Source organism: Eleutherodactylus coqui, chromosome 3 (assembly GCF_035609145.1).
Source record: "Eleutherodactylus coqui strain aEleCoq1 chromosome 3, aEleCoq1.hap1, whole genome shotgun sequence".
In the NCBI taxonomy this organism is placed as follows: domain Eukaryota; kingdom Metazoa; phylum Chordata; class Amphibia; order Anura; family Eleutherodactylidae; genus Eleutherodactylus; species Eleutherodactylus coqui.
This window is the reverse complement of record NC_089839.1, coordinates 269091042-269109173: the sequence shown is the minus strand read 5'-3', so window position 1 is coordinate 269109173 and position 18132 is coordinate 269091042. Positions and strand designations below refer to the sequence as shown.

The 18132-nt window shown below is 47.2% G+C and overlaps 2 protein-coding genes across 4 annotated transcripts in view; both read right to left on the bottom strand.

The window, feature by feature from the left end:
* Positions 1-18132, bottom strand: part of LOC136621728 (uncharacterized) — a 417340-nt gene that overhangs the window by 21219 nt on the left and 377989 nt on the right. The gene's annotated exons all lie outside the window — the stretch shown is intronic.
* On the bottom strand, positions 4349-10773 carry LOC136621727 (myristoylated alanine-rich C-kinase substrate-like). Its single transcript, XM_066597408.1, has 3 exons — positions 9671-10773; positions 6927-7001; positions 4349-5942 (listed from the first exon to the last, which is right to left on the bottom strand). Exons 1-3 carry the CDS (start codon positions 10431-10433, stop codon positions 5287-5289), a joined length of 1494 nt encoding a protein of 497 aa, XP_066453505.1. The 5' UTR covers positions 10434-10773; the 3' UTR covers positions 4349-5286.

The window sequence follows — 18132 nt, the reverse complement described above, 5'->3', positions numbered from 1 at the left end:
CAGCGCATTGAATTCAATGGAACCGGCAATACAGCCGGCTCCATTGAAAGCAATACGCTGCGGGCGAGCGCGGGATGAATTGTCGGGAAGGGCTTAAATATATAAGCCCTTCCCTGCAATTTATCCAGAAATGTGTTAAAATAAAAAAAAAATGTATACTCACCTTTCCGCTGCAGCCGGAGTTCTGCCGCGGCCGCCGGCACTTCTCCTGAACTGCTTCTTTGTACTTTTCAGCCGGCGGGGCTTTAAAATCCCTGCCTGCTGAATGAGCTGCCTCTGATTGGTCACAGCCTGACCAATCAGAGGCAGCTCTCACTCACACACCCATTCATGAATTCATGAATGGGTGAGTGACTGCTGCCTCTCATTGGCTCAGCGGGACCAATCAGGGGCAGCTCTCAGCTGTCATTCAGTACTCCGGCTGCAGCGGAAAGGTGAGTATAATTTTTTTTTTTATTTTAACACATTTCTGGATGAATTGCAGGGAAGGGCTTATATATTTAAGCCCTTCCCGACAATTCATCCCGCGCACGCCGGCAGCCCATTGCTTTCAATGGAGCCGGCTGTATTGCCGGCTCCATTGAATTCAATGGGCAAACATCGTTCTTCTCTGCCACAGCTGTTACAGCTGTGGCAGAGAAGAATGATTTGTCTTCTATATGTTCTCAATGGGGTCGGCGCTGCTGCCGCCGGCCCCATTGAGCGCATATAGAGAAGAGAACAGGAATCGCAGATAGGTGCGATCTGCGATTTCTGTTCTATAATTTATCGGATGAGCACATAAAAAGCGCTCATGTGTCCGATACCATTGCAAAGCCATGGTTTTATAAAATCGCCAGACGCATGCGCATGCGCAAATCGCGCGAAAAAATGCCCGTCTTAATAAGCCCTAAATCAGCATGTTCCGATGACTTTTCCTTAATATGTATGGGGGAATTAAAGGCAACCTGTCACACACTATTGGACCATAAACTGAGTCATGGTGCTTATAGTTTAGGTGGCGTGGAGTCCAGGGAGACGCTTTTCATACTCATCCAGTCTCCTGTTGCCACAGAGTCCCTTGGTGAAGCCAGAACATCCACAGCAAGCAGTGACCTCCCATAGAGCTGAACAGGAATATGTGCGCAGCCTTCTTCGTTTATGATGCTTATCATTATGGCGGCTTCACACGGCCGTATGCACATTTACGCATGCCTCAGCGTAATGTATTTACACCATGAACTAATCTTTTTTGCGCACATGTCTGCGTACCTCACTGTACTTTTTTCCACGCACAAGGTATGTTTTTTTGCGTGTGGGACAGAACCACGCCTGATTTAAATGGCTAATTCATCTAAAGAGGTCCAGATGTGGTGTTTTTCCAGTGGAATTATGCAGTGTTTCATGCATTCCCTTGCATATTGCACGCCCATTTGTGTACCCCCATTGACTTCTATAGGGACGCTTGGTGCGCAAATGCGTATAAAAATAGAGCATGCTGCGTTTTTTTTCTTTTGCATGCAAAACACTTGAGAGTGTAAACTAACCTATTGACATCAATGGGTTCTCTTCTCTGCATATTTGCGCACCAAAAGGCCCCATAAAAGTCTAGGGGGGGGGGGGGGGGGCTCAAATACACAATACGCAGCACAATTCCATGAAAAAAAGAACACATCTGGATCTCATCAGGCTAGATAGCCTTTTAAATCAGGGTAGGGGGTGTTGTGCACAGAACAGGCTCTGCGGGTGCAAAAAAGTACAGTACATCGTGCAAACACATGTGCAAATCACCCTTGTTCATAGCACAAATACATTGCGCTGAAGCGTGTGCATTTTCACATACGTTCGTGTGAAGCCGCCCAAAGCATGGATGTAACAAGAAAAATTGATTCCGTATGAGCCAAATGTGAACATACAAGTGTCATGCTTATTTTTACACGCCATCTAGATTTTTACACGCAATACTTTTTAATGATCAAGCTTAGGGTCCCATACGAATAGGAATTTAAAGGTCAATATAACGGTTAATAGATGCCCTTTTTACATGTTGCTAGTGATAGGATGACTAAATGAAGAATTTAGACTGCTTTACTTAGGGCTTAGTCACATGGACACATCGGCACCCGTGTTACTGCATTAAAAGATGGCCGCACTGCAGATGTGGGCGAATCTTCGCACCGCCGGAAGAAAGAACATGTGATCGGCTCCATTGTGTTCTTTCTTCGGGGCTGCGGGGAGTCGTCCATCCTGAAGTGCGGCCGTCTTGTTGTGTAGTAAGGGCTCAGTCACACGGGTGCATCGGCGCCCGTGTGACTAAGCCCTCAGTTTGATCAGAATTTGTTTTTTATTCCAGGGTTCTGCTTACATAAGAGATGGTGACTGCTGATGTTACAATGCTGGCACATTCTTAAAGGGATTTTCTGAGATTATTAAAAAGTTCACAGGGGTCAAAAAGGAGATAAAACATAGAAACGGTATTCACCTCCCAAAGGTCCCCCTGATCCAGCAGCACCACTTCATCCAGACTGGTCTGGTGCCGGACGTTCTTGTGGCAGTCATATGTTATTGTACACATGACTATCGCAGTCAATCACTTGCTTCAGTGTCACATATGTGTTGAGTGATACACGACTGCTGAGGACCGTGAGTAACTTGTAACAGTCTGCAATGATGAAAGCCATGTGATTGCTGCAGAAACATCCGACACTGGAACAGCGGTGCTGGAGCGGGCAGATATTTGTGAGGAGGATAGTTTGTTTTTTAATTTTACCCACTTTTCACCCTTCTGTGAATGTTTTAAATAAACTTGGAAAACCCCTTTAAACTCTGTGGTCAACTAAGCTGATAAGCTTCATCTTCTAGGCCGCAGCACCGCGTATAAGATGGTTGGATGTGCGCCACATTGTTAAATGTAATCATTTACTAGTGGAAATCAGTCATATAGCTACAGTAATAGTACTGAAGGATATGTTCTTACCAAAAGGTTTTCCACACACTGATCAATTGGAATTTTTTTTAGCTGTAAAACCAAAAGAAATACATTAGAAGGGTTTCTGGATAATAAAAGAAGAGTCCACGTTTAAAGTCTACGTTCACTACATTCAGTGCCGGATTTAACCAGGTGGAGTCTCCTAGGCAGTTGGAATCTGCCCCCCCCCCCCCCCATACCTGTATATTATCCCCTAAAATGTTTTTAATTTTCCCAAGCAACAATTTTAATAAACCAATTTTCTTACACAAAGCAAACATTAACAATGAATCGTATTAAACAATTTAGCATATTATGTTATTATATTGTTAGGCCTTAGTCAGACGGGCGTTTTTTCGCGCGATTTGCGCATCGCATGTTGCATGCGCATGCGCAAATCGCGTGACCGGCGGTGAAAAATCGTGGGAAAAATCTGCACCTAGCCGCGTTAATCGTCGCAGCAAAACGCCCGTCTGACCGGAGAAAAATCGCCGTGCGCATCAAAATGCGCATGAAACTTAGACTGACCGGCGAAAAAAATGATTTTGGTGCGCACATAAAACGCCGAACGCAGATAGGTGCGATCTGCGAATCATCGTGTCCTATAATTTATCGCATATCCGCATAAAAAGCGGACATGTGACCGATACCATAGCAAACCATTGGTTCTATATATGCGCGAATCGCATGCGCAAATCGCGCGAAAAAACGCCCGTCTGACTAAGGCCTTATAGTGTATATTTTGTTATATGGTTATATGTGTGGGAGAACATTGTACAGAGCAGTGTGCGCTACACTTCGGCCGCTACATGGAGATGACCATTACTGCTGTACATTACACGTACGGAGGTCGCACTGAAATGTTTTACAAACTGACATAAGATGAGCTTTTAAGAGACAAACTGTAATGTGAACCTGATGTCCGTGGTTTACGTACTTTATAGAGAAAATACCATATTAATGGAATGTACCCAATAACAACTTCGAGTTTTTAATGTAAATTTTTTGTTTACTTTCTTTCAGTTGATTCATTTTTTCTATCTTTTGGAAATAAATTTTCTTCCAAGATCAAATCAGTATTATTTTGATCCATTATTGCGAGGCCTTTAAAAAGCACGGGGCGCACAGGACGGGGCCTACTCTGCCAGCTGGTAATCTGGCACTGACTGCATTCACTTTACTAACACAGTTGCGATGTGCAGATGCGTCCACCCTTACCTTAGCTCAAATTTGGGAAAGGACTCCATTATTATGCAATTGTGTATTTTTAATTGCATGAGCTAAAAGTGAGCGTACATTTTAATTACTTGTGATATAGAAATTAAATGAGCTTCTCCAAATAAAACTTACTAACTGATGAACAGCGGCCATTTTTTGGGCAACTTGTATTATATAATTACTTACTGTTAATTAAAAAAAACACCCAAAATCTAATGGTGAAGTGGTAAGAGGCAAACCATGGTGGAGCTAGTGCTGCTTACTAGAAGATGCCATATCTATGCCCCCTGTAGGAATTAGTGATGCATGGTATCTACTGTAGTAATAGCAGAGCAAGGGGACCCCTCCTGCTACTAAACCAGCCGGGTTTCACTGGAGAACCTCTTACTTGTTAGAAATTACCTTATACAAGAATGTTGAGATGAAGAGCGAAGAATTGTAACTTGTATGGAATAAGCCATTCACTAGTAGTGGGTTCACTAATCAGCGAGACCCGCAGGACTTGATGGAACTCTTCAGAATACTGTACATGACCCGGGTATAACGGAGTCGTATGCTGCTATGACCTACCCCTTTAAATCCCCCTCCCCACCTACCATTACCCGAACAGACCACCGACACCATCTGTTGGATAAAATTTGGCCACAGCAGCCAATTTATTAAAACAAACAACATTAACATAAAATTTTTAAACGCATTTCCTTTCAAATATATCATACACCATTATAACCTCCTAACCATTATAAACATTCCCTAATGGAAAACCTGCGAAGAGGACCTTGGAGCCCCTCCTACTTCTAAAAATATCCTGTCGCCTCAAACCAACAAAGGAAATAGCTGTCCCGGTCACCAGCCGCAACTTGGCTGACTCAGGCGACGCTATTTCCAAAACCTTCTTCCTCCCGCCGCCGGTGGCAGACTCGGGAGCCCAAGCAAACTCCCCATTAACCTCCGGCCGCCGTTTCTTCCCGACCCCGAGGCCGGCTAGCCACCCCTGGCTAGCCTCTCCCACCGACTATCAGGGCTCCGCCCTGTAACCCAGGAGGCGACAGGCCACGATTGACCAAATACAAAAAAGGGGGGAAGGGGCTATGTAGCCCCTGCCTTCCCCCACTAACCTTCTACACGGGCTCCAAGGGCCCCTCCCCCTCCCCTGCCACAGCAAGTGAGGCTCGACCACCTTGAGCCTGCGCCGCCCCCCACACCAATAGCGCCCGCTCAATGCCCTCCTGTAATCCTTCCGTCCATAGGTCAATGCCGATGTCATTTAAGTGGACGCCGTCTGACCTCCAGTAATTGCCGACCCCTTTCTCCAGGTCTATATGTCGCGCTGCTACCCCCCCTTTGCTGCCCAGGAACCGCGACACTTCCCTGTTGAGCTTCACTCTTGCTCTGTTCAGGCCCTTCTCCGACTGCGCCCCCCTCCAAACTTTCCTAGGCACGATTTCGGACCACACTACGACCGTCCCCGGGTATGACGCTTGCAGTCTAAGACAGTCATACCTTATGTCCCTTGATAGGTCCCTAAACCTCCTTTTTCCCAAATCGTTTCCTCCCGCGTGTATGACCAAAACCTCCGGCGCCCTATCCCACCTAACCCTCCTTTCAACTTCCTCCAATACGCTGCCCCAAGTCATCCCTCTAATCCCCATCCATCTCACTATCGCCTCACTCTTCTGAAACCGTAGCTGCCTCCCATTCGGCCGTACCCCTGCTCTCTCTGCTCCCCAAAAAACATAGGAGTCTCCCAAGATCCAAACTAATGCTGGACGACCATCTGTAAAATAAACAGCAACAATACTATATTAGCAAACCGCCATTATGACCCCCCCCCCCCCACCCTCCAGACGACCCCGCCTTGAATTTTAAAGCAGGTGGGGTCGCACGTATGATTTAAAACGCCCTGACTCCCACCGACCTATCCTCTTCACTGCCTCCTCCCCCATACCTCTTACTGACGCTTCCGTCGCCGCCCCCACCCGAAATGAGTGAGACCCGAACTGTGTATTATTAAAACCCGCCACCTCTAAGGCCTTCTTGAACACCGCTATAAACTGAAAACGCGACAAAAACTCCCCGGTCTCGTGCCGCAAAAATGGGCCTGTGCGAAAATTTAACCCTTTGCTATACTGCTCCCAGGCACTCAGAGGGCACATACTGGCCCCCGGCACCTCACCCAACCGGATCACCTGCCCCCGTCCTTGCTGATCTGTCTTGGACCGACGGATAAGCAAGTCCAACCTCCCGTCTACCAACCGCACATCCTCCGCCTGCAGGCCGCCCCCCACGGTCTTGCTAGGTGACACCAATTCGCTTACCCGTAGGGCCCCGAAAAATGCAAATGAAAAAGCCGCCCTAAACAACCGCCGCTCGAACTCTTTTCCGCAAACAACATCAACCGCCTCCCCTAATTTCTCCAAAACATCAAATGATACCGGTCGCCTAGTGTCCTGTCTCCCCTTCCCTCTCCTCAGACCCTTCAGCGCCTGTTTTACCAAAAAATTTTTTGTCGCGTCCTCCACCCCCCGTATTTTAAACCCAAAAGCCACCCCTGCCATAAACTGGTTCACTTTTGCCACTGACCGACCCAAATCTGCAGTCTCTCCCAACCAACTCAACAGTAAGCCCACTCTATCCTCCTCTGAACGCTCCCCTCCATGCTGCCTCAACCATTCTTCCCACTCGCTCCACACTGCGCAATATGCTGCCCTAGTCCGCCGAGCCAGTGACCGTTCTATCAGGCCCCCCACTGCTCGCTTACCACGTTCCAGATTCGAGACGGGCACTTCCTCCCCTCCTTCTCCGCACCCGGCGCCAGTGTCCGGAACCGCTCCCACTGAAAGCGAGAGAGAGCATCCGCAATTGAGTTCTCGACACCTGGAACGTGTACCGCTACTACCCACATGTTTAATGACAAGGCCTCTAGCACCAACTGACGCAGCAGGTTAACCACCGGGGGGGATGACGCAGAGAGGTTGTTAATCACCTGCACCACCCCCATATTGTCACAGTGGAATCTCACTTTTCTATCCCGGAAGTGGTTACCCCACAGTGTGATAGTACTATTGGAATTATTTCCAATAGTAGTGGCTAAGTTCCGAACTAAGCCTTCTTGCTTCCACTGCTCCGGCCATTCCCCTGCACACCATCTACCTTGAAAATAGGCCCCAAAGCCTGCGCTCCCTGCTGCATCTGTATAGAGCTCCCAGTCCACGTTGCTACTGACCTCCCCCATAATTACCGACCTGCCATTGTACTTCTCTAAAAAGGCGGACCAGACTGCCAGGTCCGCCTTGTGACTAACTCCCAAACGGATAAAGTGATGAGGGGCCCGAATCCCTGCTGTTGCCGCCGCCAACCGTCTACTGAAAACCCGGCCCATGGGCATGATCCTGCAGGCAAAATTCAGCTTGCCCAGCAGTGACTGCAGCCCTTTGAGCGTGATTTTCTTCGCCACCCGCGCCGCACCTAATTCCTCCTGCAAGTTTCTTAATTTTTCTTCTGGTAATCGGCACTCCATTGCCTCAGAGTCAATGGTGATGCCCAAAAAACTTAAACAAGTTGTGGGCCCCTCCGTCTTTTCCGGTGCCAGAGGCACCCCGAACCGTTTGGCCACCCATTGCAAGGTTCCCAGTAAGTTCGCACAAACTGGCGAACCCCCGGGCCCTACGCACAGAAAATCATCCAGGTAATGAATGACCGACTGCACTGCCGCCGTGTCCTTCACCACCCACTCTAAAAACGAACTAAACACTTCGAAGTATGCACATGAGATTGAGCATCCCATGGGCAAACAACGATCCGCAAAATAACTCCCTGCCCAAAAACACCCCAACAACCTCACACTTTCTTGTGTTACTGGCAGCAAGCGAAAGGCTGACTCTATGTCAGCCTTTGCCATCAATGCCCCCCTTCCATAGTTCCGAACCCAATGAAGCGCCGCATCAAACGATGTATACACCACCGAGCATAGCTCGGGGTCTATTCCGTCGTTTACAGACGCCCCCCTTGGGTACGATAAGTGGTGAATAAGCCGAAATTTATTCGGCTCCTTCTTCGGTACCACTCCCAAAGGTGACACCACAAAGTCTTGCACGGGTGGCTCTTCAAACGGCCCCGCCATGCGCCCTAAGCTAACCTCTTTCATTAGCTTCTCCGTCACCACTTCCGGATATTCTAACGCCGAACGTAAATTTTTTAACGAAAAGGGGACCCCATGAACCGGAGGTGGGATGTGAAAACCATCCCTAAAACCCTTAAACAGTAACTCTGCCTTCTCTCTATCCGGGTACCTACTTAGGTACGGTACCATCTCTTCCAGAATCACTGGGGTCATCCCTTTTCATAAAACCCCCTGGACCTTTTCCCTTTCCTTTCTTGAAACATCTGGCAGCCCCGTGAGACCCCGCGCCGCAGTGAGAGCAGGCATGACGGAACTTGCATGTTGCTCCGAACTTGCACTGACCCTCGTTGTACTGCCAGCAGTACCCGGTCCTACTCCCCCCTGCTGAACCACCCTGCCCCCCGGCTGAACTAGAGGCCGAGCTGAAGGACCCGGCACTGCCCTGAAAGGGCTGACCGAACCGCGCGGGGGCCATTACTCTCAACCATAGACCTATATCTTTGTGATCCCATCTGATCGATGGGCGCACTGCCTTACGCTGCCTGAACTGCTCATCATAGCGCAGCCAGGTCTGTCCCCCATACACTCGATAGGCCTCACCAATGGAGTCCATGTAACAGAAAAGGCCGGAGCAATTGTCCGGCGCTTTTTCTCCGATTACGCTCGCTAGAATGGCAAACGCCTGCAACCAGTTCGCGAACGTCTGGGGTATAAGGCGCCACCTACGCTTCTCCTCCTCCTCTTTTTTAAACTCAGTCCGCTTTCCCTTGTCTAAATTAAATTTTTCCAAGGGTAGGAGGGAGAATATCTCGACATATTCGTCCCTCCAAATCTTTTCCCTCACCTCTTTTTTTAGGTGGGCCCCCAACGGGCCCTCAAAGCAGACGTAGACCTCGCCTTTTGCCTTATCGTCTAGCCGCACCCCCTCCCCGTCCTTTTCTGTCTGGACCGCTACTGCCACCCCGGCCGACCCCCCTGACTCCAACGTACCTGCTGCACCCCCCACTTGAGAGATTTCCCCAGTGGATTGTGCCCCGTCTGTAACCCGCTCGTGGACATCTGTCCTACCAGCGGGGCAGATTGTAACACCCCAACCGCCTGTCCTACCCCAGTCCCACCAGCAAACGGTCCTCCCGGTCCGTCCCTAATGCTGGACGACGCACTGCATGGTGAGCTCCATGCTGTGACAGGCGACGGAGCGTAACCTACCCCCTGCCTCCTCAACAATTCTAATACCACCCCCAGCAATGCACCTGCTTCGCCGCCTACCCCTAGCGCGTTAGTTAATGCAGCGCTACCCCCCGCAAATACCCCACTACTAGACCCCGCATGCGCCACGCGGCTAACATTGCTGGACACACCAGACATAGAGCATGACTCACCTGGCTGCGTAGGGGCTGTGGACCCACCAGCCGCCGACCAGTCTTGTCGCTGTTCCTCCTGGACTCTGCTAACGCCGGGCTGTGACCGCTCCGCTGGGACCGCAACCGCCTCCGATCTTCTTGGTGCCGAAGAAACATAGGCCACCTCTGTCGCCGTCGCACGCCTTCCGGATGACTCCGCCGCCGGACCCCGAGAAACCGCGGGCCGCCCGTCACTTGAACTGTTGCAGGGCTGCTCCCCCTCCGATGCACCTCCGGGTGAGCAGCCCCCGACCCCTTCCAGGCTCTTTGCTTTCTGTGCAGCGCTTGGCCCCGCCCCCCTCTCAGCACGGGGCCTCGCGCTGCCCGCCGCACCTCGTCTTTTGGCGGGAGTCCTCCCCGCCCTGCTCCCCCTGCCTGTTGGTGTTGCCGGGGGGAGCCTACTACGGGGGGGGGGGGGCGGAGAGGCACTCCGCAGCCTCTGCCTGCGTGAGGGAGCGTGCTCGGGGCTCAGTCTCTCTGGTGCACGCGCCCTCCGCGGCCGCTCTTTTGCCAGCCCCGCTGGTGCTGCCGCCGCCGGCCCCGCACCTGTCCTCCGACTCCGGACCTCTGCAGCCGCCTCTGCACCTCCCGCCGCCTCCGCTCGAGCTCCCGCTGCTCCTGCTTCTGCCGCCGCTGCCGTGGATACCGCCGCTGCTCCCAGGGCTTCACCGGAGAGCTGGACAAGCCAGTCCAGCCCCCTTTCTTCTGCCTCCGCCCGGATCTTCTCGAGGATCGCCTCCATCTTCTCCCGGTAAGTGGCTGGTCTTCGGGCTCTTCTTTTTCTTTTCTTCTTCTTTGGGACTGCCTCCGCTGCTTCTTTTCCGGCACCTCGGGTCTCCAGTCTTCGGTCTCCCTGCCTCGCTGCCGTCTGCCGCGCTCTTCAGCTCCGCCGGGCACCTCAGGTCTGCTGGGCTCCTTGGGACTGCTGGGCTCTTCGGTCCGCTGGGGTCTTCGGTCCGCTGGGGTCTTCGGTCCGCTGGGGTCTTCGGTCCGCTGGGGTCTTCGGTCCGCTGGGCTCTTCTAACTTCAGCTTCTTTCTTCCTCTTCTTCTGGACGCTGTAATGGCCTTTCCCTGCCCTAACCCCTCTATTTAACCCCCTCTTCCTAAGCTCCGCCCCCTCCCGGCATCCTCTACTCTAATTAACCCCCCTCCTCCCCGTTAACCCTATCATGCTGCCTTCCTCCTACCGCCCTGCGGGCTTCCGGCTCCGGCAGACCTTTAGTTTATAATAAGTTATTTAGCTCATATGTCGGATCACTACTTGGATTCTACACATTTTTCTATCACATTAGATTCCTACAAAATGTAGCGAGGAAAACGATGTGTAACAAAAGAGAAAGATTACAATAACATAACGAATAATGAACTTACTACTCTGCATACTACGATCCTGACACTGCTCACTAATCCAAGGCTATCCTATGGAAAGAGACAGAAGAGAAAATGTACTTATCATCAAATGTAAAATGAACATGCTAAAGGCCCTTCATATTCACACGGGCCAATGATTGGGAACGAATATTCATCTGAACCTTCATTTACCCGATTATCACCGCATGTAAACAGGGCAGTTTGTTTGTCAGCTGATTAGGTCCTTAGGGCGGCTTCACGCAGGCATATGCGCAATTGCGCCCGTCACAGTACAACGTACTTGTGCTATGAAGTAGGTTTTTCTGCACAAATGTTGGCACATACTGTGCTTCTAGCGCCTGCAGGGCACATTCATTTGCGTGCAGCAGAAAGATACGCCTCAATTTAAATGGCTATTTAGTCCAATGATCCAGATGTGTTCTTTTTCTAGCGGAATTGTGCAGCGTACGGCACATATCCTTGCGTATTGTGAAGACATTTGTGCAACACAAATAGAATTCTATGGGAACATGGAGCGCAAAAGTAGATCATGCTGTATTTTTTTCTGTGAACCGAAATTCGCAAAAATAATATGTTTATGTGAACAAATCTATCAAATGGCTATTTAGCCTAATGAGTTCCAGATAGAATTGCGCTGTTTTTCACACATCTGCTTGCATATTATATGCGTATTTGTACCCCACCTCCACCATAGACTACTATGGGGACCTTTGGTGCACAAATGCACACAAAAGTAAAGCATGCTGCTTTTTTTCCGTGCGCGCAAAATAATGAAATCTAAGTGAACCCATTGGAATCAGTGGGTTCTATTCTCGGTGTTGCGCACACAAATTTTGAGCGTGCAAATACGGCCGTGAGAAGGAGCCGTAAGTGACAAACTTTTGCTTACTTAAAACTACAATTGCTGTCATTCATTCATTCATTTCTAGAACCTCTTTTATTATTTGATGTAATCTGGTAACCTGGGGCTGGAAGACTTCGTACAAAAAATCTCTGTGTGGACTAAAGATGAGCGAGCATCCTCGGATATAGCAGTTACTCGAGCGAGCATCGCTCTTCACGAGTAGCTGCTTACTGGTCCGAGCAGCCTCGGGGGAGGGGGGGATAGCGGGTGGGGGAGTGAGAGATATCCCTCTTTCTCTTCCCCCGCCGCCCCCCACGAGCCTGCTCGGACCAGTAAGCAGTTACTCGAGAAGAGTGATGCTCGCTCGTGTAACTGCTTTATCCGAGCGTGCTCGCTCATCTTTAGTGTGGACAGCTAATTTCAATATTCTGGTTACGTCATTCCCTCAACAGAAGATTATAAAACGTGTTTGATATTTGTAAAAAAAAAAAAAAAAAAGCCTGAAAAATTGCATGCATTTTATTTGGCTGCATTGTCAATCTGGATTGTTTGGAGTCGTGTTTTTTGGTTACATATGCATTTTTTCTGACATTTTTATTCTTTAGAGAATCTAATTGTAAAACACTTGAAAAAACTCCGCACCCAAAGCATGCTGCGATTTTGAAATAAAAAAGCCATGGACACAAGAAAAAAGTCAAAGTAGAGAAAAAAGCCAGTTAAAAAAACGCAATGTTTTCTAAGGCTTTTGATATGTTCCTGTGGAGCCACAGCCAACATCCGGATGCAGCATTTTTTTAACCCCAAGCTGTAAAAAATGCCATCATTACATCAGCCAGAGTCTGGAATCCAAATTAGGGGATCCTCGCTTTCATCTTGTGGGCGCATTCAGATGAGCGGGAGTACTACATGTGCGGACGATCGGGCAGCGGGTTTCTTTTCAAGCTCTGGCAACTATGCTCCGTGCTGCCAAGTTGTGCCCACACTCATGGGAATAAGCCCTAATAATGCTCTGATGGTGATCCCACGCACAGCGCAATGCGCACTGAAATTCCACAACAATATACTGTAAGTGAATTAGGTTTTAACAAGCCCCGTTCACTAGCAGTGGAATCTAGTCATGCTGCAGATTTGCTCTAGCTGTCATGGAAAAGCTCTGGATCTTGAGGGCTCAGTCACACGGGCGCATTGGCACCCGTACACCGGCCGTCTCTCTCCAGCACTGATGAAAGAACACATGACCGGCAATGGAGACGGTCACATGTTCTTCCTCCCGGCGCTGCCGAGAGACGTCCGTCTTCAGGTACGGCCGTCTGCTGGCTACAGTAACACGGGCGCCGATGCACCTGTGTGACTGAGCCCTCACTGCACATTTAATTCATTTTTATGCAATAACTGAAATGCACAGTGAAATTCAGCACCGAAATCCACAATGAGGTCATGTACAGCGTTTTGGCTGTATAAACTGTTAAAATGCTAGTCAGTAGTTAGCAATACTGTTAACCCAGATGCATACATGAGGATTTACATATACTAATAAATCACATAAAATAAATTAGTAAATGGAACTCACTAAGCTCGACACCACTTTGGCAGTTATCCCAACGCCTGATTCTAGATCATCAATCTTAAAAAAGAAGGGAGAAAGACTTTAGTTACATATGAACAAAATAATATATGTGATATTTCAAGTTGAGCTTCACAAATATGCTAAATTATATTCAGTTTATCAGCAAGTTGTTGTGGTGCCCAAGGAATAATGTATTACCTCCCATCCAGCTACTCATATAATGCTACGGTATTAACTACAGTATACTGTGTTACTGCTTTGTTGAACTGACACCTTAAATGTTTTTATGATCCTGTACAACTTCTTTAAACTAATAGAATATTAACATTACTAATATACAATGCTAACCTTACCAATTCTACTTGTGTGCCAGATAGGGGATAGCTAGGAGATGGAGGGTACTGGTGCATCTTGTCTCCACCGGAAGCTAGGCATTGACCAGGCTTAGCTGGAGGGTACACCCTGGTCACGCCCCTAGCTGCCGATTGGCTGCTGGTGGTATAGTGCTATTCTGTCCCCATCTCCAAAACAGCAGCAACAGTGGTGGCTGACAACCCGGCACACAGCTCAGAAGACAGAGGCACAGACCCTGTAACTGACCCCACTTTCACTCTCCCTGTTGCCCCTGCAGCCACTACAGCCGGCTCCACTGTGACTGTCGTCCCCAATACTGCGAATCGCTCATAACTTTCCTCCACTACGGTTATCCCTGTGGCCACTGCAGGGGAGGGGGGGTCGCTGTCACTCTCCTCCCCGCTATCACAGCTGGCTGACCAGCAGTGGTAGCGGTTGCAGCTTGTGGGCCGGCCCCGCTTCTTGTGTCCTTCAACTCAGGGCTGCCAAACCATGTCTCCACCAATTATTCTGGTGCATTTAAATCCCTCAAACAATATTCAGGGGAGAGAGCAGGGAGGTGTGCGGATGCGATGGCAGCCAGGGGCCTTCTAAACGGCCCCAGGGCTGTCATAGCAGATTGCCTATCAAGCCATCCCTGTGGGGCTGCTTGATAGACTGCCTGCCTGATCGCAGTATGATGTAATGCTATGGCATTACTCATACTACAGGAGTGATTAAAGCATCGCTAGTTGTGTTCCCCTAAGAGGACTAAAAAAAATGGTAAAAACAAGGTCAATAAAGTTTTACTAATTGAAAATAAATAAATAAATAAAAGTTTAAATCACCCTACTTTTGCCATATTTATAAAAAATGAATCTAACTCATAAAACAAAAATACATATTTGGTATTTCTGAGTCCTTAGGCCTCATGTCCACGGGGAAAATCAGATCCGCTGCAGATTCTCCATGGAGAATCTGCAGCGGGTCCCTCCTGCCCCGCGGACATGAGCGCCGAAAATAGCAATTTAAAAGAATTTACCTATCTGGCGCGGGGCGACGAAGCTCAGCTCTTCCTCACGGCCGGATCTTCATTTTCGGCCGGCGGATGAATTCCTGACGTCGGCGGCACGTCGCCGGCACGTCGTCGACGTGCCGCGCGCATGCGCCGGGCACATCCGCCGAGCCGAAGCAAGGGAGATGCGGCCGTGAGGAAGAGAAGAGCTTCGCGGTCCGCTGCGGGTGAGTAAATGCTTTAAATTCCTATTTTAGGTCTCCCGCGGATCTGGACGGCTTCCATAGGCTTCAATAGAAGCCCGCGGGAGCCGTCCCCGCGGGAGACCCGCATGAAAATGGAGCATGGTCCAGATTTTTTCATGCTCCATTTTTTTTTAAATCACTTTTATTGACGATCCGCGGGTATTTATGTACCCGCGGGTGGTCAATGCATCCCTATGGGGTGCGGATCCGCATGCAGGAAATCCGCTGCGGATCCTAAATCCTATTTTCCCCGTGGACATGAGCCCTTAAAGTCCGCTCCATCAAAGTAGTGCATTATTTACCCCGCACGGTAAACGTCATCTTAAAAAAAAAATAACGCCAGAAATGCACTTTTTTGATCACCCTGCCCCCCAGAAAAAATGCAATGAAAAACGATCAAAAAGTCATATGTATTCCAATATGGCGCCAACACAAGCTACAGAATGTCTCTCAAAAAATGAGCCTGATGGAAAAATGTTGATGGAAAAATAAAAAAAATTATTGCGCGCAGAAGATGGCGGTGGATAATAATTTAAAAAAATTTAATGTCTTTGGTCCTTGAAGAAAAATAAAAGTAGTACAGCAAAAAAACACAATACAAGTTTGGTATCGCAGTAATCGTACTGATCCATAGAATCAGGTTATCATGTCATTTTTGTTGAAATTTGTGCACCGTAGAAACAAGACGCACTGAAAGATGGCGGAATGTTTTTTTTTTTTTTATTTTACTCCACTTAGAATTTTTAAAATGTTTTTCAGTACATTACATAGTACCCTTGAAAAATACAACTCTTCCCGCAAAAAAAGCCCTCATACGGCTACATCAATGGATAAATAAAGGAGTTACAATTTTTTTAAAGGGGGGGGGAGGGAGGAAAATGGGGAAAAACAGGGCAGCGTCATTTATTATGGGGCACTGCTGCAAAATTTCTATTCTATTTGCAGCAAGAAAATTATTTTAAAAACAAAACATAAATTGGTTTCCATAAAGATATAATAAACACATTTTAATTCTATGAAGAACTATTTATCCTAGATGAAGAAAACTTACAGCCTTCGTTAGACATCCTGTGGGTTTCTGTAAAATGATGAGAAAGTGAACATTTTTAGGACTTGACTTATACTGTTTGATTATTTCATATAATGATCTGTTTAATATTTAGAGGTTATATATATGTAGAAATGCAACCTGCTTACGGGGAAGTACAGTACTACCATTTCTCCATACACCTACCATATACTGTTAGTGCATTATCTGTGGCTTTGAGCAGGGCTACAGTAAAGCCTACTGCATTATTTCATCTGGGTTTATAATTGTGATTTTGTGTAACTTTGTATTTAGCTACTATTGTTTTTAGCATTCTGGAAAACAGGAATACATCAATCTAAATACAAGTGACACTTACCAGAATTGTTTGTAACTTTCCAGAAACTGTCCCGATCAGTTGTGTATTTGCTTCAGCCCCTGGCTATAAGAATAGGAACTTAGTTAGACTGTTGTTTTATTTATTCTACTACTCTTTAAGAATAGTTTGTCTGCGTACATTTTAATTGTACATTCTCTACAGAATAACATTTACTTGTCCTTTAGACTTCTGTATTTATTAGACTAACAATTTATTAAAAAAGTAAAATGTATTCTAAATAAGTAACACAATAAATTACTTTCATTGTAAGCTTTAACCCCTTAAGGACCAAGGGCGGTAAAAATACAGCGCTTGGTCCTGGGCTTTAATTCTGGCCAATAGTAAAAAAAACAGCGCAGGATTTAAGCCCATGCTTCTGCATTCAAGCAGAAGCAGGTCTGTTAGTCACAGCTGAGAACCCGAAGGAGAAGGGAGAAACCGTTTTTAACTACTTCTGCCTTTTCTTTTCCCAGGTATATAGTGCTCAATTAGCCCTGTGTACTAAAAAGGGAAAGTGGAAGTGTTTCTTCCACTATGCAAGCCGGTGGGTATTAAATATATTAAAGGTATTTAAAAAACCACCATATAGGTCACAGGGGGGAAAAAAACTAGCTGAAGAGCGAAAAAATAGGGCAGTAAAACCACCACATGGGTAAAATCCCTACAAAGTGTCTGGTCCTTAAGGGGTTAAGAAGAGATAGAACAAGATATGTTCATAAGCCTATTATTTGTGAATGTAGCTGTAAGTTCACATTTACATTAAGTCTGGGGGCTGTATATTTAATCACATCTCATAAGACAGAGCCATATCCAGAAATTATAAGGGCTTCCTAGCAGTACTCAGATTGGAATCCCCTCTACACTACGAGCCAAGCCAAATGCACTCCGCTTAATTACATAAAGCGTGATAGTAGGGAGTGGCTGAAAATGAATCTTCCAATTGTTAAAACAATCTATGCTGCTTTCCTTATGGTTTTACATGTTAAACTATTATTATTTTTGTATGGCCTAAATGTAAAATGGTAAACAGAATGAATTACCTCCATTTCATCATAGTCGCAGACAACATTAATGGCACTGTTCAATAGGTCTGTTTTGCCCTGTTAAAAAAAAAAATATTAAATATTAGCATATAAATAGAAGATGGATACCTACTGGAAGGTCTATTTGCATAACTTTCCCCCATGCAGCATTATATGGCTTATATAAGACTCTCTATGCAACTTGAAACTCTCCAGAAGTAGAAACTTCATTCCCCTAGACCCAAAGATTATTATAAAGTTTTTCAAGCTTTTATATAAGCAATAATGTGAAATCAGTACAAATGTATAGATTTTTATGCAATACCCCGGTGAAATGATGATGCAGTTAAAGACCTAAGTGTTCATTCTGCTTATGGAAAAGGCCATGTCATGTGGGAGTCAGGTTGAAGTCTCAGCTAATGCTCAGCTCACACTGCAGTCTAGACTTTCCTTCGAGGCGTACATCACTGATAGGATCATAGGATCCCATTTTAAAAACTTCTAGGCCATGCAGTATATCTAGGTTGCATAAATGTTGTAGGAGGTTATATAGAGTTTTCCCTCTATACCTGATATTTATTGCAGCTGTAAGAGTACTGGAAATCCCAAATACTCCATTCGAATACGGAACTTGTGA

Excerpts from the sequence above, each read along its gene's own strand:
- LOC136621727 (XM_066597408.1), bottom strand. The coding sequence starts at position 10,433 with ATGGAGGCGATCCTCGAGAAGATCCGGGCGGAGGCAGAAGAAAGGGGG. Across the intron at positions 7,002-9,670 it reads CACAGCCCCTACGCAGCCAG|TGGGAGCGGTTCCGGACACT; the intron begins GTGAGTCATGCT and ends TCTCGCTTTCAG. Across the intron at positions 5,943-6,926 it reads CGTCTCGAATCTGGAACGTG|ATGGTCGTCCAGCATTAGTT; the intron begins GTAAGCGAGCAG and ends TTTATTTTACAG.